The sequence below is a fragment of the Vulpes vulpes genome, chromosome 11 (genome assembly GCF_048418805.1).
Source record: "Vulpes vulpes isolate BD-2025 chromosome 11, VulVul3, whole genome shotgun sequence".
In the NCBI taxonomy this organism is placed as follows: Eukaryota; Metazoa; Chordata; class Mammalia; order Carnivora; family Canidae; genus Vulpes; species Vulpes vulpes.
This window is the reverse complement of record NC_132790.1, coordinates 64,642,807-64,670,041: the sequence shown is the minus strand read 5'-3', so window position 1 is coordinate 64,670,041 and position 27,235 is coordinate 64,642,807. Positions and strand designations below refer to the sequence as shown.

The window sequence follows — 27,235 nt, the reverse complement described above, 5'->3', positions numbered from 1 at the left end:
GTAGAGGATCAAATGCTGGTGGAATGCATAAGTGGATGGATGGCAGGTTGAAATTCTATCCCGAAGGCAACGGGAAATAGTTGGATAATTTTAAATGTGATTGTTATTCTTGTGTTTTTGGAGGGGAATATTTGGTCACAGAGGAGGATGTAGTGGGATGTGGTAAAACTAGAAAGGCAAGCAGATGAAGAAACTGAAGAAATCCTCTGTGAAGTACCAAGAGACAGAACTAAAACATGGTGGTGGGATGAGAACAGCACAGACGCAAGAGATATGTAGAAGGTAAACAGATCCCAATACCTACTGAGTTCAGGAAGGTAGAGTAGATGCAAACTCTAACCTGATTTTTAATGTTTCTGGATTGGATTACTCATTGGAGATAGAGCTGTTTTTGATAAGGGGAATGTACCAAGGGGACTTACATTTTGGAGTCCCAAGTTTAGAATAATGAGTGTTTGTACTGCCAGTGGACCATCCCATGAAGAGTCAAATAGGCAACTGGAATAATGGTAGCTTAGGTGAGAAATTAGAGCTTGATGATTAGATTTGGAAATCATCATATATTAGCAAAGCCATAGAAAGAGCTGTGCTACCAGGAGTAATGAAAGGGCCAGAGAACAGAATTGGTGGGGACTAGCATCTGACCCATGAGTAGAAGAAAATAAGCCTGTTAAGCTATTAAGAAAGAACAGCTAGACAAGCAGGAAATGGAGTGTACTAGTCTTCTAGCACTGCCATCACAAAATACCACAGACTGGATGGATTAAACAATGGAAATTTATTTCTCACAGTCCTAGAGGCTGGAAGTCTAAGATCAAGGTGTTGGTGGTTCGGTTTCTTGGGAGGCCTCTCTTCTAGGCTTGCAGATAATTGCTTTCCACTGTGTTCATATAGCCTATTCTCTCTTCCTCCAGGTGTCTCTTTCTCTCTCTTTTTTTTTAAGGATATCAGCCACCTTGAATTAGGGCCCTAACCTTATGAGCTCATTTACCATTATTAGTACCTCCTTAAAGTTCCTATCTTCAAATACAGTCATATTGTAGGTTAGGGTTTCAACACATGAATTTTGGGGGGTATTATCCAGTCCCCCAAATGATCTAGGAATGCAAAAGCAACGTGAAAGTCAAAGAAGAGAGAATGCTAAGGAAGAGAGGTGAGCATGTTAGTAGTATCCAAGGCAATAGAGACAGAAGTCAGGTAAGCCACTGAGTGGAATGTGCCCACCAGTAGTACAAGTTGAAAACAAATGTGTGCCAAGCCAAAGAACTTTCCAATGGAGAGGTGACTGCCATGGGTTGATTAAGGAGTAAGAGATGAGGAAGTAATAATAGCAAAGGGGAGGCCCTAATCAGCCTTCAGTCACCCAAAATACTGTGATGATCAGGCTGGTCAAGTGGTTAGGATCAACTCCTTTGATCAACTTATTCTAGAGTGCAGACTCTGAAGCTAGACAGGCTTCTGTTTAAACCTGGGCTCTCTCCCTTACTAGCTATGTGACCTTTGCCAACTACTTAATCTCTGTAATCCTCAATTTCTTCACCCGTAAAGTGAAGCTTAGAAAATACTACAGCAAGGATGTGCTCCCAAATGTTAACAAGTGATTATCTTTGGGTGAGAGAGGGAAGGATCTTTATTTTCTGCCTTTGGCTTATCTTTATTTCATATTTTTTTCTACCTGCAGTTACCATATATTATTTTTGTAATTTAAAACAAAGCTATGTTTTTTTCAAAAAGCAACTATTCATGCTTTCTCTAAACATGTGGTATATTTTCAGGTTTTATTAATAGCTGTGAAGAACTGTAAACAAAGGTTTGGATTAGAAAACCAGATACTCTCATTTTTTCCCCTTTATTGAAGACAGGAAACATACATTAAGTACTATAGGGCACCTAGTGTGGTTTCAACGTGTTGAAAAGGGAATAATCTATGCTTCCAAGGACTTCACAATTGGTGGGATGGGATTCTAGAAAACAATGAATAATTATAATGCACTCCATGTCAGAATGGGCTAAACATTTTAAAAATAGGTGAAATAAACTAAATGCTCCTCAGGTTTTCTTTGGGAGAGGAGGGATTAGTTTAAGCTGGAGGAGTCACAAACCATTTCCCTGAGGAACTAACCTGTGTATGACTCTGAAAGGGGGAGTGATCCTCACACTTTTACTATTGTCTCAGTGCTCACTGGTCTGCTTCACAATAGAAAGGAAATTGGTCAAGAGCTGAGAATGGAAAATGCTTGATTTATATGGAGAGGAGTCTCCCCATCAACTGCTTTGGTTGCCAGTAACCTCAACAGCTGCATGTCAAGAAGTTCAGGAGAGTAGAAAGTTCTTGCCTCATCACAACTGGAAAATACAGGGCTTAAATTAACTACATTTTGATTCAGTCCAATTGTTTTGTGTGTCTGTGTATGTGTTCAGATTTCGTAAAACTGGAAATATGGAGACGCTCAAGCTGTTTAACTTTGGTTCAACTTGGTTTTTATTGTTTTTCAACTTGGTAAGGGCCTAAAAATTACTCTCTTTGTTTTTTAAGTCCCGAGTTGAGCTTTTAATTTTTGTTTCTATCTGCAAATGGCCCAATTTTTGCATATGTATATTAGCTGCAAATTATATTGAGTCAAATATAGAACTCTCTGTGTGAAAACAATGTTTCAGTCCAGAGTACCAGACTTCTCTTTCAGGAAGAATCCCAAAAGGAAGTTCATATTGACAAATTTTTAAGGTTGTCCAATTGCAATAGGTGTGTTTCCTCTGATTTTACTGTGACAGCTTCTAAAGGAGGAGTTGGCACTGAATGCTGAATTCAGACTCTCAATTTCACAGGAGACGGGGATTAAATCAGAAATGTTAAAGGCAAAAAAAAAAAGAAAAAAAGAAAAAAAGAAAAAAAGAAATGTTAAAGGCAAACAAAATTAAAATCAACATTTGTGATACATTGATGACAAAGACCACCAGTTAAATACTTCACCATGGGATTGAATATCTCACACCTGGCCTCTAGCAGTGTCAAACATCTGTCTTTGCAATAAGTGTAGGAAAGAACGCCTTTGGAATCCCTTGGGCTTTTTTATTTGGCTCTCAGTGTGTTTGGGGGAGTAAGGAAGTATATGTGTGCTGCCCAGAGGAACTTGGGCAAATTTAGAAAAAAAGAAAAAAAGCTCACACACTTCTCCTTTTTAAAGAAAAGGAAGTAATAGTGACATCACCCTCAGCTAAAATCTAACCTGTTTACATCTCAATTTAGTAGGTAATAGAATGCCTTCTCCAGAGTTGTGAAATAGCGAGGATGATTAAGTCCAACATTCTTCTGAATCTTTATTACCTCATTCTTTCCTTCATCCAACAGATATTTACTGAACACCTGTTATGTGCTAGGTACTAAGGCTGTAATAGTGAGTGGAGGGAAAATATTTAATCCCTGTCCTCAAAAAAAAAAATTGGACTTGAGTGGAAGAGAGGAATAGAAGTGAATGAATGACACAAAATAATCATAAAACCACAGCTGTAGTAAGGGCTAAAAGTGAGAAGCGAAAGGTGCCAAGAGAACCTATAATAAAAGATCTATTCAGGGAGGTCAGGGAAAGCTTGTCCATCAAGGAAGTCAGCATATACCAAAGCAAGACCCAGGAGTTGTCTGCGTGAAGAAGAAAGGAGGGACAGAGAAAAGGACGGGTCCGTGGGGAAGGCTCTATGCAGGAGGAACAGTGGATGTGCTGTACGAATTTGGAGAAGGCTATCAGCAGGAGAGGAAGAGAAGCCTAAAGAAAGGTTAGCAGAGAGGGACAGCCATTGAGGGATCCGGTTTCTAACCTCCATCTCAAGAGCAGTGGGAAACCATTGAATGAATTTAATCAGAGGGCTGGTATAATTAGGTTTGCATTTTGAAAAATGCCCTTTAGTTCTGAGTTGAGAAATTGGGTGACAGGGCCCAGGATGGCCTGGACTGGGGATGGGTGGTTGGGAGACTCCTGTCCGAGGGATGGCAGTGGCACAGGTGGGGTGGCAGTGGAGGAAATGGCAAGGGGGCAGATTCTGAACACAACTTTCCTCCATGGTTCACGTGGCTCCAGCCTTGCAAGGCTGTTTGGTCAACAAGAAGATGCCCAGTGCTTCCGATTCCACTGCACTTCCAGCATCCTGAACACCAGAGCTGGGAAGTAGTGTTTTCCTAAAAGACATTAAGAGGCAGCCTCAGTGTTGGGGGGGGGGGGGGTGGCGAATGGTGATAGGACGCAAGGTTTCAGGATCAAGGGAATGAACACATAGATTGACAGGGACATTTTCTGGAGTTGGGTTTCTGGGGAGTGCTATTTGCTTTTCTTCCCAGTGAGCCTGGCCACCTGCCTCTGCAAATACTCTTTGTCTTAGATAAAGGAAGTTGGTTGTGTAACCTGCGGGAAGGTCTCCTGGCGGGCAAACTATACACAACCTAAGTCTTTGAGAGTTGGAAGCAAAAATGAGCAATTCCTTACCCAACCAAGACCCACGGGAAAGACGAGAGTGGGTCTATAATAATTCAACTTCAAAGGTGTCCCCCAGGATCTTTCTAGGGCAAAGCTGGTCACCCTCGCAAGAAGGGAGAGTCGAAAGTTGATCCTTGTTTCTCCTTAGGCAGAGGTGACTCTAAGGACTGTCTTCAGGGGCAGGGTTGGAAGGCAAACCCTGGCACTGAGCTGACTCCCAGGCCACTTTTCTATGTACATTTTCTGCCATACTCGGGACATTCTAAACCCTAAAATGCCCCCCCCCCCCCCACACACACACCATCACTCCGTGGGGACTGCTTATTGACACTTAACTCCCTGAAGCAGCCCCAGGGGGAGGCAAGTCTAAATAGGAGGCCGCTCCCCAGAGGCCGTCAGAAACGCTGCGCACCTCGGGCGGACATCCCGGATCAAAATCCGCGTTTTAAACAAGATACTCAGGTGGTGGAGATGCACAGCCAAGCGCGGGGTTGAACAAAACAAAACAAAACAAAACAAACTTCCGGACTTCGACCTGCAGTTAAGAAGAACATGTTACACAGCGGCGGCGCGTGTATACGCGTAACCGAAACCGAGGTTTGGTGAGGCAGAGCCTAGGCTACTGGATCCGAAACGAACAAACACAAAAAAGTGTGCTCACGCCTCCGATTTCGGGACGCACCGGGAGTCGGGCCCTCGGGGGTCTGCAAACGCGACCCCGGGGCACCGGGGGACAGGGCGGGATGCCCCGTGGGGTGCCCGGACAGTGCACCCCGTCTGCGCGCCCCGCGGCCCTCCCGAGCGGAGCGCGTGCCCCGGGCGGCGCGGGGCGAACCCTCGGAGCCGGGAGCTCCGAGGGCGCTGGGGGCGGCCGCAAGTTCGCCAAATCCCTCGGAGGGGCCGGTCTCGGGGACGTGATTGGCAGGCGGCAGAGAGGAGGGCTGGAAGCCGAGCCGCGGGAGCGGGCGTTCGGGCGGCGCGAGGTCCTGCCCAGCTGTTGGCGAGGAGTTTCCTGTTTCCCCCGCGGCGCCCGGGTGCAGGGGAGTGAGTCACCCGCGCGCACCGAGCGAGGACACCCCCGCGCGCGCTCGCCGGGCCCGGCGCCCGCCTCCTGCGCAGCTCCCCTCGGCCGCCGGGGGCCTCCCGCGCCCGCCCCGCGCCCCCGCCCCCGCCCCCGCCCCCGCGCGGCTGCCGAGCGGCGCCACATCTGGGCCGCGCATCTGCCCGCCCGGCCCGCGCGGGGTCCCGCGAGGGCGCGGCGCGGAGGCGCAGCCGGGGCTCGGGGAGGCGCCGTGCGCTGCGCGCGGGGCTCGGTCTATGACGAGCGGCGGGGGCTGCCATGGGTCGGGGGCTGCTCCGGGGCCTGTGGCCGCTGCACATCGTCCTGTGGACGCGCATCGCCAGCACGATCCCGCCGCAGGTCCTGAAGTCGGGTGAGTGCCCCGGGCGGGCTCGGCGGGGGCGGGGGGCCCGCTGCGCTTGACAGCGGCCCCGGCGCCCGCGCTCGGGCGGAAACGGAGGGTGCCCGCAGCCCCCGCGCAGCCCGCAGCCCCGCGCGGCCGGGACTTCCCTGTGCCCGGAGCAGGAGAGCTCGCGGGGGGGGGCGCGGGGCGCGGGGCGCGGGGCGCGGGCCCCCTTTGTGCGGCCAGGAAAGGCGTCGTGCCGGCCGCGTCCGAGGCGGGCCCCCAGCCCCGGAAAGGGAAGTTTGCGAAGTTGCTCGGGGATCCCGGGAGGCAGGGGGCCGCGGCCCGGAGCCGAGCCCGCCGAGGCCGCGGGGCAGCCGGCGCACCTGGGGTCGCCCACCCGAGGGCCCGGCCGCCCCCGCCGCGCCGCGCCCCGCCCCGCCCCACCCCCGCCGGCGGGCCCCCGCAGCCCCCGCAGCCCCCGCAGCCCCCGCAGCCCCCGCAGCCCCGGGGCCCCAGGCCGGCCTCCGGGCCCGGAGTCGCTGTCGGAAAGTTTCAGGGAACGAAGCGGTTTCCGAAGCAAAGTTCTCCGGCTGCCCCGTCGGCGGGGCGAGGGCGCGGCGGGGAGCGGGGCTGTCAGGTGGCGGCGGGGGATCGTGCCCTCGGTGCCGGCGGGGCGCGGGGTGCGGGGTGCTGGGCGCGGGGTGCTGGGCGCGGGGTGCTGGGCGCGGGGTGCTGCACAGGCCGCCTGCGGCGACACCGCCCTGCCGTCCCGGAGGTGAGGGTTCCCCGCAAGTGACCTCTGAGGGAAATGGGAAGCCTAAATCCCAACTGTCCTCCCTGGCCTGGAGGGTTTCCAACGTGAAAAATGCAGGAATTGAGTTCTTATGTGTTAGGGAAACGACCGAACTCCCCACCCCCTTCCCCCACCTTAGAGGTTTCTTATTTTTGATGCGCTGATCCACATAAGTGAGTACCTGCAAGGCCTCAGGCCCTCAGCTTCCTCATCTGTAAAATGGTTCCATCTGGATAAGTTGACATCCCCTTCATCTGCGGCTCTTCTTGCCGCTGTCTTCCCCCTTTGGTGACTTGGAAATGCCCTGTGTAAACCTGGGATGAAGCCTAGAGGCCCTGACAGCCCGCATCACCCCCAGGCACTCCTTCATCCACGAGGGCCCCAGGCAGTCTTACCTTCTGGGTTGTCTAGGAGAGATTAGCACCAAGTTCTAAATGGTGACCTTTCGGAGTATTGGAAGTGGACTGAGACCTTTTTAAAAATGACGTTTCTGGGGATCCCTGGGTGGCGCAGCGGTTTGGCGCCTGCCTTCGGCCCAGGGCGCGATCCTGGAGACCCGGGATCGAATCCCACGTCGGGCTCCCGGTGCATGGAGCCTGCTTCTCCCTCTGCCTGTGTCTCTGCCTCTCTCTCTCTCTTTGACTGTCATAAATAAATAAAAATTAAAAAAAAAAAAAAGATGTTTCTTATGGAAGGTGGCACGGAGATGGGAGTTCTGAATGGAGTGAGAAAAAAGGACTGTTGTGAACAAAAAAATCCTAACTCAAATTTGAATTTCATAAAGTCCTACTGTCTCATTCTCCGATGTTCTACATTGCAGTACCAGAATGTCCAAGTGTCTCTGATCATACTCCAGGCACTTAAAAACTGACTTATATGTTGCTAATAAAGATTTTAAGTGGCATCCTTAATTTTCTGAGTATGTTACAAATCATTAAAACTTTTGTTTCAGGTTACGAAAGGAGGAAATCAACAGATCCTGATTTTGTTAGATTTTGTTTACAAGGATTAGATTTATGAATTTTCAAATTCCAGGCTCAGTAGTTCATGAGTCAGTTTCATTTCATCTGTATACTTTTTAAATAATTAACTTAAAAGCCCAGTGGCTTTTTATTTGGACTTTGATCAGTTTTTAAAAACCCACAGATTTCATATTTTGATGGAATTAAAGGTGCCCAATTTGAACTAAGGAAACATTGGAATTTTACTCATTTGAAATTAAATTTTCAAAGATAGTTGAAGGTAGAAGGTAGCTATAATGAAAACGAGAAACTTACTTCCAGTTGCATTCTAATTTTCTGTGTAAGTAAGGGGTTTCAGGATTTTTCTAAAATAATTGGTAAACCGTCAAGACATTTTTCAAAATATCTTACTGTGTGATAAGATATGAGATAATTAGATGGCTAATGGAGTCCTATTAGGACACCTAAAAAAGTCCATCTTCTGTTTAGTGGATTTGATAAGAACAAACTTCACTGAGATATATGCTTAATTCTTAATTTTTTTTTTTTAATTTTGTAGATCCACCCTTCCTAAATGCCCCAAATTAAGTAATTACTCTTTAGGGGAAAATCTTAAATGTCAGAAAACTCTTCAGATCTGAAAAATATGACTGTTACTTTTCAAATACCTAACAAGAAATTTCTGTTGAGGACTCAGTATTGGTAAAGTGTCATACAGATAAACTTCTTTCCTAAAATTATGTTAATGATGTACTTCTCTTCGTTAGGGTCAGAGACTAGAGATCTAGGTCCAGAATTTGATCTTTGGTCTGTTGCATTTTAGAAAAACCATTTTTTCTGCCGCTTCCTTTAATTTTCACCAGTTTTGATCTATACAAAATACTCATCATACTTTGGATTTATTGCCCCCTTTTTTTCAAGGTAGCACCCCACCGTGATGAATCCTCATTCTTGTCTGGGGAGCTAGCATAACTGCTACATGGTTTCCATTTTAGTTTACCAACCCTTTGTTATCAACACAACTTTTAAAATTTTTCTTTATTTTTTAACCCCATTTTTCCAATTAAGAATTATGTCTCATCGGTGCCATTGTAATAAACGACCATCACTCATTTTTTCTTTTCGGCAGTATTTATAGAGCATCTCCTTATACCGGGCAGGAGGCTCAGACCTAGAGACACTATCCCAAATGAATAAGACAGTTTAACATATGGGAGGGTTTTAAAGGCAAAGATGAGGATGCGTAGTTTAACCCTAGGTATTTGGAGACATTAATGAATACTGGTGGTTTATTTTCCAGGCCCTTTTTTTCAAAAGCCATTTGGTGCTGAATGCACTTGGAGGGGTGTAAACTAGATGTACTAGGTGTTTTTGTTTTTTTTCTCTCAGTCCCTTTGAATGTCTTTTCATTGATCTGTTCCTTTCTATGCCCACCATGTTGCAGGCCACCACTTGGGTCACCCCAGTCCTCCATTCTGTAGCCACTGTGGTGGGCCCAATGTGCCCACCCAGTCTTTCTCTTGAGGAGTGACTTAGAGATACAGGCTCTTGAATAGAGGCCTCCTGGATTCCAGACCCACTTTCCATTTACTGGCTGTGTAGCTTGATGGCCGTGTAGTCCCTTTCCTTCTGTAACCCCCCAACCCATTTGTAAAATGGGGATTATGGAGTTATAGTGAAGTTTAAATGAAATAATGCTTTGAAGTGCTTAGCTTAGTGCCTGCAGCATAGTAAGTGCTCAGTAAATACCAGCTTTCATTATTATTATTAACTCCTTAATCAGGCCTCACAGGATCCTCCCTGACCTGGTTGCCATTTGATTCTGACACTTCACATCCCACCATGGCTCATGTTTTCCCAGTATATCCTTGAGTCATCTTGCATACACAAACCCTAGGCAGTTTAGGCTTTTTAGTGCCTTTGCTCAAGCTGCTGCCTGGAACTCCTGCTACCTGAATAGTTTCCCCTAGCCTTTCAGACTTAATTCAGGTGTCATTTGCTTAAGGAAATCTGTTTGCCCCAGGTTGAGCTAAACGCCCCCTCCTGGGGCCAGGCCTCTGTCTTAGCTCATAACAATAGCCAAAATTAGATCTTTATGTGACTCCTTTGCCAACCATACCTCTCAGAGGCAAGGGGTGTATCTTATTAATTTATCCATATTCAGGATCTCTGAAAGTACCTGACAAATCATGTAGCACCCAGGAAATGTTGAGCGGAGCTGCTAGTACAATCCAGGTCAAGTATTTTAACAACCAGGCAGGCTCTGTGTACTGGGAATTTACTCTGAATGGTAAAATCTTACTTTTAGGGGATCCCTGGATGGCTCAGCGGTTTAGCGCCTACCTTCGGCCCACAGCATAATCCTGAAGTCCTGGGATCGAGTCCCCACGTCGGGCTCCCTGCATGGAGCCTGCTGCTTTCTCTGCCTCTCTCTCTGAATAAATAAAGTCTTAAAAAAAAAAATCTTACTTTTAGTTAGAATAGTTTTGGCTCTGATCTCAGTGACAGTTTGGCTATTTTTATTGTATGTAATTGTTTTTTTTTTTTTTTTAATTCTGATGAGATATGGAAAAAAGATGCTTCAGCTTCTGACAAACATGATGCAAAGTCCTTATCCAGTCCCTTCAGCTGTACATTTGAAATTGCTGTAAGGCATTCTAAGCCACTCCTAAACTTTAGGGTTTCACCAAAGAAATTTTCCAGTAAATACTGAATTCTCTCTCTCTCTCTCTCTCTCTTTTTCTAGAAGTTTGTCAAAAGGAGACTTTCATTAAAAAAGAAGTGCTGAAATCTAAATTTAGCTTTTAAGTTTCTTTTTTCATCAGGGTTTTATGTTTTGGTTTATAAGCGGTGAAGCAGAGTTGATCTAAGGGAAGCGTGGGCCTGTAGCAGCTCCAGTATGCCGCAGAGCTGCGTGGATATTATTTAGGTCTGATGCAAACCACCAAAACAGTTTAAAATAGGGTGCAGAGGAAACATACTTCCTCGCTAGAGCATGGCATTATTTGGCCAACTTCCACATGAAAGCATAGCTCTGTCACCTTCTTAGTTTCTGCCCTCCAGCTCTGCAGGTATAGCTTTGGCAGATTTAACGCATGATTTTCGGTGGAAGTGACTTAGCAGATATGCATTAGTAGTGAGAATAGTGAGAATACTCACCTCTTATTTTGTGCTGTGCCTTTTCCATGTAATATTCTGCTCCCCAGGTACTTGTTGCTTCTGACTGAGGCGATGTGATGATTCCCCTTCCTTGCCTGGCATGTCAGAAGGGTTGAGAATGCTGAGCAGGCACATTGGCTCATCTCAGGGAGAAGTCGGGAGAAGAGAAACTAACATTTGAAAATCTGCTCTGAGCCAGCTGCTTGACATTACTTATCTAATTTCATCTGCAGAAGAAGTCTGCAAGATAAGTTTTATTATCTTTTTTTTAAATGGGGAAGATGGAGTCTGCTCCAGGTCAGTTGAGGTTTGCCTGTGTATGTGTGTGTGTGCATGCGTTCTCAGCTTGCCCTGCTTGCATTCTGCTCGGCTCTTTTACTTAGTGTATCCATGAGTACATATGCTGAGATGGACGTTAGGGAGGGGGTAAAGAGTCCACGTGTTTGAGAAAGGGAAAACTTACCATCTGATACCATCATTTCAGTGCTCCTGATTTCACAATTTGCTTTGCTTGCATGATCTGCCTCCTTCCTATCTTTGCACCACAGAAAATCAACATAAGGCTGTCCCTTTACAAGGAAACTCTACTCTTCCTAGTCTGATCACAGAGTCCTGGTGGCGGGACTGAGTTCATGTGAACCATGGTTCGACCATTTACAGCAATTGGACAAGCACCATTTTCAAAGCTGTGTGTATTGTGCACCAGTTCCAGGCACGAAGCCGCAGCAACTGTTGGTGAGGGCAGAAAGAACAGAATTTATCCAACATAATGGCGGATGATTTGACTTTTGAGGTTCCACTAATTTGAAAACTTGTAGTTGGTTAACACTCTTCTCCTCATGATAGGATCTGGCCTTTTACTTGCTATGATCAGCTTTTTAGGTCTTGGTACTCAGCATAAAGCACCTGCCTCCTTAGATATACTCAATTCAGGATCTCCCCCTTAGGCTTTTAAGGGTTCCCTAGCATCTTTGTTTTGTTTATAGGACTGAAGCTTAGATCATTAGAACGGGTTTAGCTGCAGAGTCAGTGCCTGTGACTCTTGAGGATGTAGGTGGGAAAGGCTATCTGCTATTAAGACGTGCAGTTTCCTTCCTTCCTTCCTTCCTTCCTTCCTTCCTTCCTTCCTTCCTTCCTTCCTTCCTTCTTTCCTCCTTTCCTTTTCTTCTTTTATGATGAGACTTCCCCACCAGTTTTTTTTTTCAGCGCAATTAAAATATAGGCATAGTATATGGGCAAGAGGAGCCTCTGCCCTGACTCTTAGAGGGTACCGTCTTCTCAAGTCAAACCCCTGTCCATGAGGTGAGAAGACTCTGAACCTCTAAGTCCAAACTCCCTTTTTTAGATCACATTTCAAGTACTGAGAACCATAATTCACCATTCAAATGGCCCTGGGTTTGCTTTTCAGACTATATGGACCTTTGGGTACCTCTTGGTGAGGGCCTTTATAGCCATTAGTCTTTGCACCTAAGGGGTGGCCAAGGGATAGCTGTGTATGTGTGGGGTGTGTGCAGGGATATGTTACAACTTGGGTGCCCATGCATATCTTACAAGGTACCTCTTGATCCAGTATGGAGCAGGCAGTGGAAAGAGGAAGGTATATTAGTGGCCAGACCTAGGACAGTATTTACCCAAAACTCCCCATTCCAGAGAGGGACTTGAATAGTTCAAGACTTTTACAATTATACTGGTCTTCCAAAGTATTAGTAAGATATATTTGTTAGTCATGGTGGGACAAAACCTATTTTATTGAACCATTTCTCAGCTTGATTTATAACTTCTGATATTTTGGTCTATGGTATGTGGACCTCTGTTTGTCCTCACCCTGGGTCTTCCAAGGCCAGGGATGCATCTGGCATCAATAACATTCCTTTACAGTGGTTTGGGTCACAAAGTTAGTTTTTGTTGATTATATTATGTTTTCTCCAGAGAGATTGGTCACTAACGAAAAAGCCAAGACTCCATTCTTAATCAAATGTATTTTCATTTGCAAAATTCAGTTTTTCATAGTTTATATCTTCTTGAAGGAAAATACAAACCTTAACCTTAGTTCTATTAATTTGACTATTGTTCTATTTCACTTATGCATTTTTTTAAAAGATTTCCTAGTACTGTAGTTGCATTTCCTCCATGTACTAGGAACACTAGGGCAAGGTGAAACTTATCTGGATGTTTTCTTCTACTATTGTAAATATTTGTTTGAGTGGTCCATGCCCTTCTCAGTGTCTGTCAGGAAAACAAGAACAGTGTTAAAAAGTCTAAAGCCCTTCTGATACTATATAAGGTATAGGATTGTCAAAACTGTGCATTTTAGAGAGTCAGGGAATGGGCAGAGCAAACATGAATGTTTTGAAGGAAAATATGGGGTCAGGTGCAAACTCTGAGCATATGTCATAGCACGTCTTATCTGTAAAAGCTGTAAATCATTAGAGAAGATTCATGAACTTTGGGGACAACTCACTGCTGCTTTGTGGATGACTACTGGTCATCCTAAACCTCTGTGAAACTTTTCTACATAGAGAAATCGAATTGACCTCATGCTCCCATGAGTGGGTCTCTCTCTTGAAGAAGGTTTATTTTATTTATTTATTTATTTATTTATTTATTTATTTATTTATTATTTATTTATTTTGAAGTTTCATGCATGAGCCTTCATGGACTGGTTTCCCAATAATGTATGTAACCCACTTATGGAGACTACTGCCTGGATCATGCTGAGCACTACATTTCTATTATTTAACCTTCAAAACAACTCCATGAGGTAGATTTTATAATGTTCATTATAAGTCCTCTGGAGTTTAGGAAATTTAGCAAAGGCCACCCAGTTAGCAAATAATTATGCTGGGGTTTGAATCAAGATGCTCTGGTTTAGGGACCTGCCCTCTAGTTGTTATATACTATATTGAGACTAGGTCACCTCAGTTGACATAAACTGTTCTCTATTGTAGCATGGGTGGTGGGGAAACATAGGGGTTAAGAAAAAAAATGGTGCTATCCAACATATTTCTAATGCTTTAGTGTTTTTCATTTATTATCCTATTTAACTTCTTTAGCTAAATAAAATCACATTTGATTCATACACCAGGTAATCAAACATCATGACTGTCTTGTAACCTCAATGGGAAAATGAAAAAATATACTTCAGTTGATGAATCATGGGATATTTATGCCATCAAGGAGTTCTTAGGTATTCTGAGCAATACCCGCCCTTTATTTGGAAGGATTGGGGAATTCAAGGGTGCATAAATATGTGGGGGATACATATGGTATGCCAAGGTGGATTCACCATGAGCTGAATGGAATGTAACCTTCAAGGCTTATCTCTGATATAAGCCCATCTCCTGGCTCTGGAACAGAGACTGGCAGTATGGTTAGTATGTGTCATTCAAGAATATTTAAGAAATCTTGCTGTGCCTGAGTATTAGAGCTCATGCATAAAAGAAACATGATAGAGGTTTCCTGAAATTTAGAGGCAATTCAGAACATTTATAGGATATCACTTAAAATGAATGATGAAGCTGAAACTTTTTCCAAGCTATTCAAAAATAAATTATAAATTCTAGTGGGAAGACTGAATTATTTTTCTATTCTCTTTATAGAGGATATTGCAAAATATCATTGGAAGAGGGAATCAAAGGGTATGTAATCAAAAAAGATGGTAAACATATTTCAGAGGTCTGTCAGAGAGTTAATAAAAATAAATTTTATATTTGTGGTATTTGTAGCTTTTTAAAATTTGCACTTTGTAAGATGACATTTTGAATTCTAAACATTCACTTTCATACCTAAATTTCTGTTCTTAATTTTTATATTCTTTTCTTAATGAGTGCCCCTGAAATTTAAAAACTGCAGCTTTCACAAGGCCCAACTCTATGATTAGTGGTAGGATTTGCTTGTTGGCCGAGAAAATAATTAAAAATTCCTCTTCCTCCACTCCCCACCCCCATACAGAGACTGAAGTCTGCATCATTACATCACCAAACCCAGACTTTTTTCCCCAGGTTTAGCTAAACCCTTCATTATTTTCCTAGTTTAGAGGCTCCATGTCAAGTATAGAAGAAGCTGTAAATATGTAATTATCACAGAACCTTGATTTTGAATGAAACCTAGATCTGACCCTTAGTTTGCAATCAAGACTGCCTAGGAGACAGCTGATGAAGACGAAAGCATGTTATACTGGCCACCAAGGTGTCCAGGTGATCTGTCCAAGTCCCTTGGCCCCACTAGGTGTCATTTTCTTCTAAGTACAGTGGGAAGAATTGGACTAGATGAAATTTTCAGTTTTTTCTGAAATTTTTCATTTTGCAGTTTAGTGGAGGAAACCATTGAAGTTGACTCAAAAACCTAATCCTTAACTAATTGAAGTAGAAAACTCAAAAGTCATAAAAGTCGTAACAGATACCACAAACATCCACTTGGAGTTTGTTGGAGATGACCACTATTGAAAAAAGAAAAAGAAACCATAGTTATTTTGAAAATTTTCTGGTACAGGTGCCTGAGCATACACCCTAACTAAATAGCATGTTTACTTGAGCTGGTGCTTCTTCCTTGCTGAAGAAAAGGCTTACTTGGTTTTGGTGGTAATACCATTTCTCTTTTGTAATTATGGTGTTCTCATTCTCCCCTTCCTCTGAATGGGTTGAAGTGTCTGTGAAGGTTTTTTCCGAGGAAAAGAATTATGAAACACTTTACTATGTCTAGGAAAAGAAAGTCCTAAAGGAGCTTCTGTGTTTTTTGGGAAGAGAAAGGAAATTTGTCTGAATATAATTAGTCTTCTCTTGCCTTTCAAAGATTTCTCCACCACTTTTCTTAAAATATTTTCAGAAAAGACAGAATTTGCTACAGATTGGCAGGTTGCAGACTGCCTTTTTAGGCAGGGGAGTAGCTATGAGCCCCATAATTGCATTTCTGTATGGTCTGCATACAACAGCACAGAGGAGGAATCTTCTAACTATTGCTTTGAGTGACTGTCTTGTTACTTCATATCACCTTTATGTTTTGTTCTCTAAAACCCATTGTATTGGGGGAAAACTATGATGAAATTTTACCTCAAATGTGTTTAAAGGGAAAACAACAACAACCAGTGGTCACATTTTGCATTCACTATTCTGAAATCCCTAAAATTACATTGTTGTACAATAGTTTCCAACAATCTCAGCCCTTCCTGGGCACTCTTTTATTCTTACAATTTCTATTATAATTATATGATTTGTATTGCGTCTCTTATCACCTATTTATTTTTTCCAAGGAGTCCCAGACCAGCCAGTCTTCTTTTTGTTGTTTTTTGTTTCCCATCACCTCCATCAAGTCCTGCTTGTTCTACTTTCTCACTCCTTCAGAAACCTTATTTAACATCTAGCTGTCTTGGGTTCTAATATGCATTGAAGTTCAAATCTTGAACTCAAGCATTCTGACCCCAAAACGATGCTTTTTCAGATCATCCCCTGAAGATGTTCTACTACCTTACTACTCAAAGGGCAGTCCAGTGACCAGCAGCATCAGATTAATGAGAAATTTACTGGAAATGCAGAATGTTGATCCCCTCTCCAGACCAAATGCTCAAAACCAGCATTTTAACAAAATCCCCAGGTGATTCATGTACATATGCATTGAAGTTTGAGAAGTGCTGCTCCAGTAGCATTAAAACATTTCCCACCGAGGAATCAAAAGATCTGCAGCAATGTTGGTGGATCAGATCAGACTTGTTTCTGTCACTGAAGAAGAGAAGGATTGCAGGGAGAGGAGCTTCTAGTTTTATGAGGGTGTTTTGATTCCTTCCTAGCTACAAGGCCCCTTTTTAACTGTATGTAGCTAACACACTGAGGCTAACTGAAGCAAATGCTCTGACAGCAAGTCAAGTCAATTAGGGAGTCAGTTTTACCCTGTTTACCCAAAACATTTTCCAGGGCTCTCTCCCTTGACCAACAACTGTAGATCCTGAGATCCATTTCTCTGCTGAACTCACAGCATTTATCACGTTTACTCATTAGGCATTTAATCATAGACCACCTTCACATTTGTAGGCCTTAATTAAGAGCTATTATACCTTGGCATTTCTTAAAGTATATAGCACTGTGCTGTATACAAAGTATGTACCCAATAAATTAATGAGTTAATGTCAGGTTTTTCAGGACATGGTTCTACTCTTCAACATTAAAAAAAAAATCTTTTGCCTTAAGAAACTTACTTGGTTGTTGCCGAGTGAGAACTCACTAAATTTTTCTTGAATCCATCAGCATTTGCTTTAGACTGTTCTGAGAGTGCCACTATTGGCTTTTTCAGTGAGTGATATCTATATTTTATTCACCATTAGGCCATTTTTTTGCACCTCAATTACTTTTGTCTTTAAGAATCATGGGTCTCTAGGAGTTATAACATTCAGTTCTCACAGCTCTTTCAGATTTTTTCAGTTTTATTTTCCGACTCCCCCCCCTTATGATACTGTAACTATACTCAGCAAAAACCAAAACAAATAAAAAACAGGAAAAAAACCCTTTCCATTAAATATTTGCCTCAAATATCAACTTCTTCATCAGAATAACTGTAAATCTTAATACCCAGAATCTCTCAATCAGACATTTATTTACAACAGGAACCTCGTTACATGAAATGCATAACCATTTGGTTTCAGTTTTACTCTTAAATCATGCTACGACCACGCAAGTCTGAACTCGTGTTTTCTGTCCTAAGAAGCTCATTGGTTTCTGCCCATGGACACCCTTTATCCCTTTTCTCTTGAATACCTATACATGGCCATCAGTTTAATCTCCCCAGATGTCATTTTGAATAGGTGGCTCCTGATAGCTTTCCATGGATCTTCTCTGTGGATCCTAGGAGATTGATTACATGGCCCTTACTTTCTCTTTGAGCTCAGAGGCTGTATTAGTATCCTTGGTTCCTAAGACCCATCAATGAGTCACAAGATTGGTTTGATGATTGCTTGCAAGAATGAGGCCAGTCCATCCCCCATTTCCCTTTCTGCTCCTGCAGATGCCTCAGACCCTGGTTCCATTCGACCTGGGGTCCTCACACATACTTTTGCTTTTAGATTTTCTGACTTGTGACTGTTCTGCTCCCTTCAGTTTTCCCATTCTCTGCCCATGCCCTACAATACCTTCCCCATGCTGAAATAATGCCTGATCCAAATCCATTTCCTCTCCTGAGCCTTCAGGTAGTCAACCCAGGCAGATTTCCCATCTTTTTTCTCTTCACAGCCTCACTAACAGGCCTGGCTTCCACACTCAGGTGGCTTTGGTCACCAGGCTACCTGTGACTGTATGTGTGTGTCCCTTATTAGAATGAAGATTCTTTGAAGGAGAATCTTCTCTCTTATTCTTCTCTAGCACTCACCATACATTCTCACTGAATGATTGCTGTTGTTTAGAATTCATTACTTTTAGGGATGCCTGGGTAGCTCAGTGGTTGAGCGTCTGCCTTTGGCTCAGGTTGTGATCCTGGGGTCCTAAGGTCCCCCACAGGGAGACTGCTTCTCCCTCTGCCTATGTCTCTGCCTCTGTGTGTCTCTCATGAATAAGTAAATAAAATCTTAAAAAAAAAAAAAAAAAAGAATTCATTACTTTTAAAGGCCAGGGAAACTGTTTACAAATCCAAGACAGGATGACATTATATATATATACACAGTGTATATGTATATATATATAGTATATATATATATATATACACACACACACACTTATATATACTTATATATAACATGTATTTATATATTTATAGGTGTATATATTAAATTTATACATATTTATGTATTTATTATATATAAATTTGTATATACTTTTTTCTAGACTGTTTATATTCTCACCACCAAGTGTGTCATCAGTGGGCTTGTCATTTTTAGCCACCTTGAGGGAACCGTGGGCTTGTGGGAAATTTCAAACCATCTAATGTGTGTAAGTTGCTCTTTGCCATGGGGATTCCATCTGCCTTCAGTCTTTAGTTTCCGTGAATTTGGGGAAGTTGCAGCCTGTGGGTGTTGAAGCCTGTTGCTTTTCCATCTTCACAGACTGCTTTTGTTTCATTTATCCTCTTGTATGTGAATCTTTTGTAGAGGCCCCAGCGTGTCACGGCTATAGATGCCAGAAAAAGTCATAAAGTAAATTGTATTATCTGACCCAGAGTAATTTTTTGCCACTCCTGCCTTTCATTTTTTGTGAATTGTAGATTTTCTCTTATCATTGGGATAGTGGGAGAAGGGACAGTTGAATGAAGGGGTCTTGGTGCAATGGAGAGCATCTGAAGACGCCTTCCAACTGGCTGAGGGAAGACAGCCCATATTGCAAAGATGAGTCCCGGCTTTAACAGCACAGCTTCCAGATACAGCTCCTGCCTCTCTTCCAGCTGGATTTGTCACCCATAGAGCCCCTTCTCTGGGGAAATCCAGGAGCTACCCCTGACTTCATAACATTACTTAGGCATGGACTAGCAATACCCTACCTGCTCTATCTAGGGGAAGAAGGAGACAAAATAAACATTTTATGTCTTTCTTATTTAAAGATTTTATTTGTTTATATGATAGAGACCAGAGAGCAGGAGCAGAGGGAGTGACAGAGGGATAGGGAGAAGCTGACTTCCCCCACTGAGCAGAGAGCCTGACGTGAGGCTGGATCCTAGGACGTCTGGATCATGACCCAAGCCAAAGGCAGATACTTAACTGACTAAGCCACCCAGGCACTCAAAATTTTGTCATAATGTTCTGTGGCACTAATGGGAAATGGTTGAGAGAAGATACTTTTAATTTGATGTACTCTTGGTTAGCTTTCAAAAGAGAAAACATTTCTCTTTCAAGATTTTGATGGTGATGTAGGTGAGGATGTTTGTGGCCGTTATATAATCACTTATGCTGACCTGTGCAAAGCATTTTGTCAAACTCAAGAGAGTCTCCTGTTACCAGTGTGTGAATGAAATACTGATGGTACCTTTGGGGACAAGGCAAGAATGTAGTTTCTTAATAGTTCCTTTTTGTTTCATGCATAACTGTTGGAACTCCAGTTAACTCTGCTCCAAGCTTACTGGCCTTGTTCCTCCTCAAGGTGTAACTCCTTTTTGAAAGTAATTGACTGTATGTTAGATGTCTGCGTTACTCGTGTTCTGCTAGTCAAAACAGTTTTGTTCTTATCTCTTTATTTTTTTTCCAGATGTTCATCTTTAAGTTCTGGGAAAGGGGTCTTAACCTTGACCTCTGATACCATGTACTGTTTTTTTTTTCCTCCAAGTACTGTTTTTATTACAATCAGGACTTTAATAAAATTTATGTTAAAGCAAGTCATGGTGAGCATTTTATAATGGACATCATTGTCAAATCGCTATGTTGTACACCTGAAACCAATAGACTATTGTATGACAAGTATATTTCAATTAATAATAATAGTGATGATAGAATCTTTAGAGGGAGCCCCTGAAAATCCTGGGAAAATCTGAGTGATCCAGTGTCACTTTCTTAAAACATCTTCCCGTGTTACACAAAGTGACCATGGAGCCCAGCTTGGTGCTCGTACTCTCTGAATGGAAATGCCTTGAGGTTAAGAGAAAATGAAAGGGTTGGGGTTGGAGTTGGTAGTTGATGGTTGTGTTGGTTGAAAGCAGCCACTTGTGTGCTCTTTATCAGCAGTGACCAGGGCTGCAGTGGAAGGGCCTGATTTTAGTTGAACATATCTGCCCACAGCCCTCTCTGGCACATATCTCTTGGGAACATATAAAATGTCCTTTGTTGTTAAAATAGCTGTTAAATGAATATGAAAATCACAACAAACATCATAAAAAGAGTCATTTGCAAACTTGTCCAGGCAGATAAAAAAAAACTAATGTCAGGAAAACAGAAAAGAGCAGTGATTTGAATAACTTTATTATTTTTTTGAGGCTTATAGGGGGAAAGAACACTAGTGGGAAAAAAGTCTACTTTGAAGAAAATATGTTGACCCTGTCTGAATTGTAATAGTTTTTCATAATCCCTTATGGTAATAGAGTGCTTTATGTAAACCTGTTTCACCTGGATGTTGTATTTAATTTTGGAAACAGCCCTCTGAGTGGATATAATTATGCTGTTTTATGGATAATACGGCAAAGGCAGCCCAGGAAGATGAAACCGTCTGAGGTATTATGAAGCATCACACATTTGTGTTTCTGTCATTTTAGCTTTTTCGTCCTTGTGCTCTCTTGCCACTTAATTTTCCATGTAAATACAAAATGAACACTATGGAACAGACATGATGTTTGTATATTTCCGAGTTAACTTGTCATAGAGGGGATTGTAGGGTTGATGTCAGAAGCCCTGTTCTTGGCTTCAAAAATCAGAAACCATATTTAGGATGAGAGAATTCCCTCCTCCGGGACACACTTCTCTGAGGGTTTTGTCCTCCGGTCTTACTAGAGTTCAAGCGATGTAATGAGTCATTTTTTATTTTTTTCCTTTTCTCATGAGGCAGTTTTTCTTTTAAACACAAAGCAGTCTGTCTTCTTGAGGCTTATGTCTCTCCTGCTGGTAAACACAGGTTGCCATTTATAACAGACAGTGGTGGGGCGCCTGGGTGGCTCAGTGGTTGAGCGTCTGCCTTTGGCTCAGATCGTGATCCCAGGGTCCTGGGATCGAGTCCTGCATTGGGCTCCCCGCAGGGAGCCTCCTTCTTCCTCTGCTTATGACTCTGCCTCTCTCTGTGCATCTTTCATGAATGAATGAATAAAATCTTAAAAATACATACATACATACATACATACCATGGCAGTTGCCAAAGTCTTGTAGTTTTGCTCTTCTCCAGAACTTCAGAGTGCCTGGCATAATCAAGAATATGGACATCTTTCCATAGGAAGGGTGTTTCTTCATCATATAGGGCCTAGAGGCCCTAGACAAGTATTGTCTTTGGCTTCCTTCCCTAGAACTTCTTAAAGATGAATGTCTGCATAAAGATAGGGAGAAGAACAAGATGGTTTTGACAGGCAGAACACAAGAAACACAGACATCTAGTATTTATTTAGATTACTTTTCTGTAAAAGAACTTCTGTCTTGAGGACTAGTAGCAAAGCCTACTTACTCGACTGACATTTTCAAAGGCTATGGTAAAGAATCACCTGTATTAGCAGAAACTGCATTCGATTTGCTAGCCACAACAGCTCAATGATACTCCCACTGTCCTGCAGTTTGTTCTATAAAATGTCATTTTCCCCAAAACATAAAAAGAGAAGTTGAATCACGTTGTTTTACTTAACTTTGGTGAAAGAAACCCCTTTAAATCAGCTCCCACACTATAGTATGGACTTCTTTCTTTTCTTTTCCACCATTATTCATCAGGATGATTTTTCCAGAGGACTTGGGACTGAGGATTATTCTGATCCTTCCTCCTCTGTGAAAATTTCCTAGAAGAGATCGACTTCTTTAAGTTATGACTGGGTTCATGAATTTATATTAGAAGTGGAGAGATTGTCTTCAAATTAGACTTCAGTGTTACCTTTTTGTGTACTTCTTGTGGAAAAGAGATGCCATAGTAAATCTTCTAGAAGACTACCATTTATATAATCCTTTAAAAATGGTAATTTGTACATACTGTTTCCTGTTAAGGCAGATGTAATTATATTTAAGAAAAATATTCAAATTTTGAACATTTCAGAGATGGTCCTTCTTCAGATCTGGTACATAGGTGGTGCTCAATATATATGTGTTAAATAGAATAAAAAAGAAAAAAAAATCACAGAGACTAGGAAGAGAAATTAAATTGTAGGAGTATATTGACTTAAAAGTTAGTTTTTTGCATTATATCTGTTTAGCTACATGATTTTCTGAAGGAAAAGCTTATCTACAGCTGTTAATTCTGATCTTAGGAACTGTTTATCTTATTAATTTCATTAGTAGTTTATCTAAAGGGAGATACACTTTCTCACATTGGACTTTCTGAAGTCATTATTTATTTTGCTTATGAAATTCAGCTTTCTCAGGAAACCTGCCCCTTAGGTCTTCAAACAGATCTTCCTTCAAACTCACTGTGCCCTTGGTGATTGGCAAAGGATTTCCACCCTTTAAAAAGATAGGAAATTGTAAAACTCCTACTAAAAAAAAAAAAAAAATCTAAAAATAACCTTCCGGGGAGAATTTGTACAATAGCAACCAAATGCCTTGGCACCAATTATGTTTATGACCCTTGCCTTATCCCAAAACATTAATAGAGTTTGAGTCACATAAGAAAATCACTTGGGTTGGGCTTGACCCTACCTGTCTACATGGATAAAAACATTTTGTAGAATGCCCTTTGTGACTTTCCTAGCAGCCAGGCCAAGTTGAGAAACATGGCTTATAGGCCTGCACTCCTCTCTTCTGTACTGCCCCCTTTTTCTAACCCCTGAGTCTGTTCCTTTTTGGTTCTTTGCTCCATACAGAATAAATCCTTTCCTGGACTGTATTTATTTATTTATTTTTCACTTCTGGCTGCACCTCTGGGGAGCTTTTAAAGTAATCCCAGTGCCCGAGCCAAGCCCCTGACATTCTGATTCATTTGCCCTGATATAGGGCCCTGGAATCAATATTGTTTTATTTTATTTTTTAAAAAAAGATTTTATTTATTTATTCATGAGAGAGACAGAGAGAAAGGCAGAGACATAGACAGAGGGAGAAGCAGGCTTTCCATAGAGAACCTGATGCCGGACTCGATCCCAGGATCCTGGGATCATGACCTGAGCCAAAGGCAGACACTCAACCACTGAGCCACTCAGGCACCCATCAATATTGTTTTAAAAGATCCCCAGAGGATTCTGTTATGGAACCCAGGGTGAGAAATGCTGATTGCTACAAATGGAAAATTTGAACAGAGAAGTCAGGGTATTCACTTAATATCCTGTAGCAAAGCAGTACCATTTATTAGGTTCGGAACTTCCCGTCTTCGGACTCTAAATCCAGTGTCACAAATCAGAGCAAGACTTTATTATAGAACTATGGGAGAATCAAAATCCCTTTCCTTCTAGAAACTCATCAGTAGAGTGGGGTTAGATACTCGTCTAAAAGCCTGTCTCATAGCACAAGTGATTAAAAATCAAAACCAGAGGAATTGGAGCACTGTAGGGTGGGTTGCAGGTGGATGACTTTACAAAGGAGCAAACAGTTGACCTGGCTGGGCCCACCTCCATGGTACCATTGTCCACTGGTGCACCTCAAAAGATATATGGGGAAGCTCTTAAGCATGCCAGAACTTCTAATATCTCCACCTACTCTTTAGGTTCTATGTAGATCTCACTCCATGGAAAGTAGTCTGCTGACTCCTCTCGAATGAGATGTGAATGGACTGAACACGGGCGTGAATTCATGAATTCCAAGGAGGTGCTTTCTTTTGCCAGGCCTCACTCATAGATGTTTTCTTGACATGTTCACATTCCACGTATGTCCAACATATGCTTCATACTTTTAGAAATCTGAAGAATTTAGAGTTTCATTTGGGTAGAGCCTCAATGGAATATTTTTATTCTATCTAATGCCCTTTTAATGGGCTTGAGACTAGGGAGGTTAGAGTGATTGGACAAATATATAAACCATTGCAAGGAATTTACTAGAGTGGAGAAAGATACGAAGGCCCAGAAATGTTATATTTAGGGAGCTTTTAACTTCATACTCACCATGACAACATTGGGACAAATTGTGTAACTGTTTTAGAGAGCTGCACTGTTTACTAGAACTTTCTGCACTGGTGACAGTATCTTATATCTGTGCTCTCCACCGTGCTAACCACTAGTCACATGTGGCTTGAAATGTGGCAGGTGCAACTAAGGAAGTGAGTTTTAAATATTATTTTATTTCAGTTACACTTAAGTGTTAACGGCCACATGTGGCTGGTGGCTACCATAATGCACAGAACAATTATAGAAGATCTGTAAAATCCTCATTTTCTTCGAGTCCTCTAAAGGAACACAATCAGGTAATTTCTTAGCACCTATAATCATAGTGGGGCCGATTACCTTACTTATACCTTTCCATCCCTATACTTGGGAATTGTAGGCTGTCTCTGTCCTGAATGTGTGCTATTCTGATGTTTATGAAAATACTCTTCAGTAGTATACTTTAATTATAATACTTTGTTCTGAGAGGATCCAGCCAGGTCTCTTTTATCATCTGCGTTTTTAGTTTGAATTTTAAAAAGGCTGTACAAATAGTATTGTCTTGCAAGAAAAAAATAGGCTTAAAGCCGATGCCCATGGAGCTGTAGAGATTATAAGACATTCAAACTTCTCCTGGAAATATTGGATAAAGAGAAGTTAAAGAGGCAGATAGAAGTCTCCAAGGAGGAAACTTGCACTGGAGGAATGCTTTTAATTAGATTTAGCTTCCCTCAGAAGAGTCTAGCAAAGTGGCTTTCCCTGAGGGCATCAGGATTTTCCCCCGTGAATAAATTCTCTCCTCCATTGGCCACCTCTCTACTGTGTTCTTCTAGAAACTCACCCTTCCTTGACATGCCGTGACTTGGAAAAGAAGCCAGTATTTTTTTCTAAAATGTTAATTTCCTTGCTTTAGGCTTATGTAGGCTTTGACTGGAAACTTAATCTGTGTGCCTTGTCACTGCATTATGTTTCAGTCACTGAAATGGGGCTTAATAAGAATTACTTGATACCTTAGGAGTCAGATGAGCCTCACTTTTTTTTTTAACAGTCTTTTATCTTAGGCACAGGGATTTGCATTTTGAGAGGTCATGCCAGCTGACTTGAGCCTCTCACAGGTTTCAGCTTGTTGCACACCAAGTTTGGTCCATTTTTCTTACTTCTGGGTCCTTCTGTTGCTGCCACTCATGGCTCATGGGTTTACTGGGGAACTCTAGTCCTTGTCCCTAACTGTCTTCTGTCCTTATCTCAGCAGTAATACTGTAGACAGCCAGTCATTTCACACATAACATATCCTTTAAGAAGTTGGGATGAAACATTAATTGCAAAAGACATCCAAGCCAGTGGGCAAGTCCGTTCCCTGGGGGACTTCTTTTCTGGCTCTGCCCTACTTCTCCTTCTGTATCCCTTCTAGCTTCTGATTTCAGAGCTCCCTTCCAGCTTCCAGCTGAGGAGTCCAGCCAGGTCTTTTAGGATTTCTTCAGATCAGTGTTGTCCAATAGAATTTTCCACAGTCACAAAAATGTTCTTAGTCTTTTCTGGTGACATGTGGCTACGAAGCACTTGAAAATGGCCAGTGCTGGGCAGCCCGGGTGGCTCAGCGGTTTGGCACCGCCTTCAGCCCAGAGCATGATCCCTGGGTCCCGGGATCGAGTCCCACATTGGGCTCCCTGCATGGAGCCTGCTTCTCCCTCTGCATGTGCCTCTGCCTCTCTCTCTGTGTGTGTCTCTTTCTCTCTGTGTCTCTCATGAGTAAATAAATAAAACCTTTTAAAAATTATAAAACAAAAGAAAATGGCCAGTGCTACTTGAAACTGAATATGTGATTGCCTTAGCTTTAGTTATTTATGTTTATTAATTTAGTTGATTTAAATTTAGAAAGCCATGTGCACTCCTGGCTACCCTGTTACACAGGACAGCACTGGACTGAGCCGTTGGCTTCAGAACTATGTGCCTTGACAGAAGCATCTTCTCTTGGGTGCCACATGGTCCTCTCCCTTTGTGAACCAGCTCTTCCCAGGAAAGAAACTCTCCCAACTTCTGAACTGACGTCTTTGAACTGCTAATTTTGATTAGGGAAAACTTGAGATTTTTATTTTTATTTTGTTAGACGTGCCGCTCAGACTGTTCACATTCTCCACACCTGGGTTCAACGTGCCTTTTTTTCTTCTATTGTCCTATTTCCTCTGTGAGCATATCTTTATTCCTTGTCCAACAACTACAGATATGCTTTTTTTTTTTAACAAATAAGAGGAATTTGTCAGAAAGGTAGACATTTTCTCTCAGAACCCAAGGGAGGGATATGAAACTTGGCATTGCCAGAGAGAGGGAAATGGAAAACCAGAAACAAGTGTTTATTGCATACTAACTACCATGTGCCAGGCAATGTTGAAGATTCTAGAGTACAGCAGTGACCTAAACAAAGTCCAGTATGCTCAAGCTAGCGAACAGGATTCTACTAATATGTTGGGGGGTAAGTGCAGAGAGAGGGGCAAAAACTGATGGTTAGTGTAATTTTAGAAAGGGTTGTCATATCCCTATCTGAAGAAGGCATCTATCTGGGATAAGAACATTCTAGTTGGAGGGAATAGCAAGTCCAGATGTCCTAAAACCAGAGTGTGCTTACCTCTTCACACCCTCTCTGCATCCACATGGTCTTTCAACTTCTCTTTTCACATTTATAGATACATGGCTTTACATTGCACTCCTCAAGAAATGGAGCCAGGCTCATCCGCAACCCCATTGGGTTGGTAAAAAGATTAGATTAAAATGGATGAGACACCATGAAATGTAGTCCACATGTGCTTTCTCAGTCACCACTAGGGCCATGCAGCACTCTATACCTCTCAGCTCTCATTCCATCAGTAG

The 27,235-nt window shown here is 42.5% G+C and overlaps 1 protein-coding gene and 1 long non-coding RNA gene across 2 annotated transcripts in view; one reads left to right on the top strand and one right to left on the bottom strand.

Annotated features, from left to right (window-relative positions):
• Positions 1–309: 309 nt before the first annotated feature.
• LOC112921590 (uncharacterized) lies at positions 310–10,361 on the bottom strand. Its single transcript, XR_003235266.2, has 3 exons — positions 6,847–10,361; positions 4,879–5,001; positions 310–4,171 (listed from the first exon to the last, which is right to left on the bottom strand). It is a non-coding gene; the product is annotated as an uncharacterized lncRNA (long non-coding RNA).
• The window catches only part of TGFBR2 (transforming growth factor beta receptor 2), an 89,779-nt gene continuing 67,975 nt past the window's right edge, over positions 5,432–27,235 (top strand). The window contains exon 1 of the mRNA XM_072726627.1: positions 5,432–5,899. Coding sequence (XP_072582728.1) covers positions 5,806–5,899 — 94 coding nt within the window. The 5' untranslated portion in view covers positions 5,432–5,805. The remainder of the gene's footprint in view (positions 5,900–27,235) is intronic.